Consider the following 3,435-nt stretch of genomic DNA (forward strand, 5'->3'; position numbering starts at 1 on the left):
CGTTATACACCCAATACGTGACAGTATAGTTATTGAACTACCTATATGAATCCATACCAGTGCAATGCGATGGTTAACCCAATTCCTATATATATATATCTGGAACACACAACAGGATACAACCAATGACAGACATTCATCTTTATTATTAGCATCAGCTCTGACTGAATTACTGTACAGATCTTTGGATTTTGTGAAGATGAATAATTTAAAATACATAAGGAATATGAAATGGAATTTATTTTTAAAAATTTTAGCTCAGATTATACCATATAAAAAAGTAATAAATATACATATTTTACATCATTTCTTCTGAGTCATTGGCACTACAAGCTGACTCAAATAACCCCTGCTGTAGCTCCAGGATCTTCACTTTTACTCTCCAGGGAGAAAGGTGGGATCCGACAATCAAATGTGTAGCCATCCTCTCGTTCCATACGAAATGTACCCCTGCACAAAACGTTTGTATTATTGTAGACAATAAATATCTTCTACTGTACTGGAAATGTGTGTGCGCATGTGCACAAGTGTAAATAAAACCTATTTTTCTACTGCATAGATTTCCAACCCTACAGATCTTGTGTTCATAAAATTACACTTAGGTAATGCAAGTTTATAATCCATTAGCAAAATGTAATTTATTTAGTTAGTTAGTGTACTGAAATTATGCACAGCTGGTCAAAGATCATATTCTACTATATGTAATAATACAAATGCCATCATGAATGCAACAATTTATTTGGTTGTAGATCTTTGTCTTTTCTTCCTCTACACTACATGTTTCGGCCGTAATTGGCCATCATCAGATGTATTTTTCACTATGTAGCTGTCACACTGTACACAGTCCAAAATCTAAAACATCAGCCTGTCAATTTTGTTTTAAAATCTCGCCAACACATGCTTGTCAATTTGATTTTAGAATTACAGTTTAATATTTAAAATTTAAAGTTTTAAATACGGGACACTTGCTCTTGCCTACATGTGCTGCAGTAGCTATTTCTTGTTTTCAGCACCGTTCATGTATTATTCTGTGCAGGCTCCCTGTGTGTGTGTGTCGCTGTTCATCTTTAATACTGATGTTTTAGATTTCATTTCATTCATTAGATTTAGATTCTTCACATTTTGCCCTGTACATAGTGTTTTCAACCTGAAGGTGAATATAATAATGTCTGAAAACAATACATTTCAATTAAGATCTTTTCCACATTTATTTACATAGTGATGGTATTCTGATCTAACAAAAATTGAGCAGTGAAAGAGGAAACACCTGAATACGAACACATTCTGGCAGAAATAGTGTCATTCTCACTTGGTTTTGATTAAGGGTAAGTCCCTCATATATCTTACCACATATGTCCACTGGGAGCTTGCAAGCTGACATGACTACTGTACTGGAAAGCAGGTAAACTGCTAGACAGGACAGGCTCTTGGCCGACTACCCCACGACCTCGCACAGTTTCTAATGTTCCAGAAAGACTGAATATTCTCCAGTGTCTCTCCCTCAACTGCACTGTCAGGTCCCCCAAGTTTTCTAGTCGGATGCAGTAGCGCCACTGTCAACATTACAAATGCAGAAAGCAACATCCCATCATTGTCTGAATTACTTTTGCACATTCTCACCTTTAAGTATACAGAGAACACATTAAAATGGTTCATTAAATCTTACTAAACCACATTTTACAAGTAATTCATTTCACTACATATAATCTGTAATTTATAAGTCAAATACAATCTTTATTTATAACGATCCCTTTTAGGCAGGAGGGAATTTTCAATGCCTAAACCTAAGCATGGCAAGTCAAAACCACGATGCTGAGATGGCTGCGAATTAAGACTTACCTAATGACTGTGGTCTTAATGAATAATATATAGTATAATTCATCAAAAAGTGGATGTATATGTGTGTGCATGCTAACAGACACGCAACGCACACATGCACATGCACTCAATGAAACACTGATCTAAGCTAATTCACGCAGAACACTGCAACTCTTGTACACTAATCATAATGTTCTTAAATATTCTACATCAGAACATATATATTTGGAACATTTTAAACTTGAAATAAAAATCAAAAGTACTTACATACAAGATGCAGTAAAATAATTTCCACATTGTATTTCTCCAGCAAAGTTCATGCTAGTAGTAGTGTCATCTCACAGTCAATCCAGATTTTATTTGATCGTACCTCATATGTTATAAATCATGGCATATTCATAACAGGAGTGATTATTTTGCTTTTATCTTTGGGTTTTTGGAGAACAATGCTGACAAATTACACAAACTGAATACAAAGAATTACAACCACGTTGTGTAGATAAAGACACAAACCCAGAATACAGATGTGGCCTGTGATTCCCGGCAACCCATGTAGAATGGAATCACTGTAACACGAACATTCTCTGTTGTCTCTTTGTGAACATCAGATAGCTCAAGCCATGGGTGATTCTTCTTTTGCCAAGCACGTAATGTTTCCTGTGCCCCAAATGGAGGGTCTGTAAATGAAATTATTGGTATGAGGATATGCACACATATCTAAACAGCAGAAGATTGTGAAGAGGAATGATCCAATCTCTCTCTGTTACTTCCTCTTGAATAATATGTACCATAACACTACTGTTACTTTATTCTAAATTGTCTTGGCCTTTTGGTTCTGTTATTTCCCTTTATTTTATCTTTTTGTGTTAGTGGTAATGAAAATTAGAGCACTTCTCATAGAAGTTCTGATTATTGTACTTATCACCCAGGAGTTTCATAACTTGTATCCTTGCCAAATATCATTAGAATGATCAAGTGAAGGAAGATGAGATGTGCAGAGCATGTAGCATGCATGCGACATGAGTAAATACAGGATTCTGGTCAGAAAGTCACAATAAAAGAGACCACTGGGAAAACCTAGATTTAAGTGGAAGGATAATATTAAAATGGATCTTAGAGAAACAGGATAGGGTGTAATTAACTGGATTCATACAGCTCAGGGCAGGGACTTGTGGTGGGCTCTCATGAACATGGTAATGAACATTCAGGTCCAAAAAATGTTAGGAAATTCTTGAGCAGCTGAGTGACTGTTAGCTTTTCAAGAAGGACTCAGTTCCATGGAGTTAGTTGCTATCCTTGCAATTGTGTGGGGACAGGCATTAGTGTAGATGGATGAGGCACTATGCAGCAAACTGGAAGGTCATCTTGATGAAGTAATTGCAATAATCAATTGATCTAATCCTTCCAGCTGCACTATGGCCCTGGGGTCAACTCAGTCTCTAACAGAAATGAGTACCAGGAACCTTCCTGGGGGTAAAGGGTGGCCAGTTCATAAGGTTGACAAAATCACTGCCTGCCATCTGTGAACCAACTGCCTAGAAAATATGGGAGCATTGGCACCTCACAACTTACAGGCCTCCATGGTCTGTTACAGGGATAGCTGTACTTCCCCCCCCC

General features: G+C 36.9%; 1 protein-coding gene across 1 annotated transcript in view; it reads right to left on the bottom strand.

Moving 5' to 3' along the window:
* Positions 1 to 126: 126 nt before the first annotated feature.
* LOC111875549 (polymerase delta-interacting protein 2) overlaps positions 127 to 3,435 on the bottom strand; it is a 12,007-nt gene continuing 8,698 nt past the window's right edge. Inside the window, exons 5-7 of the mRNA XM_023871886.2 lie at positions 2,332 to 2,495; positions 1,348 to 1,553; positions 127 to 450 (exon numbers count right to left, since the gene is read on the bottom strand). Coding sequence (XP_023727654.1) covers positions 339 to 450; positions 1,348 to 1,553; positions 2,332 to 2,495 — 482 coding nt within the window. The 3' untranslated portion in view covers positions 127 to 338. The remainder of the gene's footprint in view (positions 451 to 1,347; positions 1,554 to 2,331; positions 2,496 to 3,435) is intronic.

The sequence above is a fragment of the Cryptotermes secundus genome, unplaced genomic scaffold (assembly GCF_002891405.2).
Source record: "Cryptotermes secundus unplaced genomic scaffold, Csec_1.0 scaffold468, whole genome shotgun sequence".
Taxonomy (NCBI): domain Eukaryota; kingdom Metazoa; phylum Arthropoda; class Insecta; order Blattodea; family Kalotermitidae; genus Cryptotermes; species Cryptotermes secundus.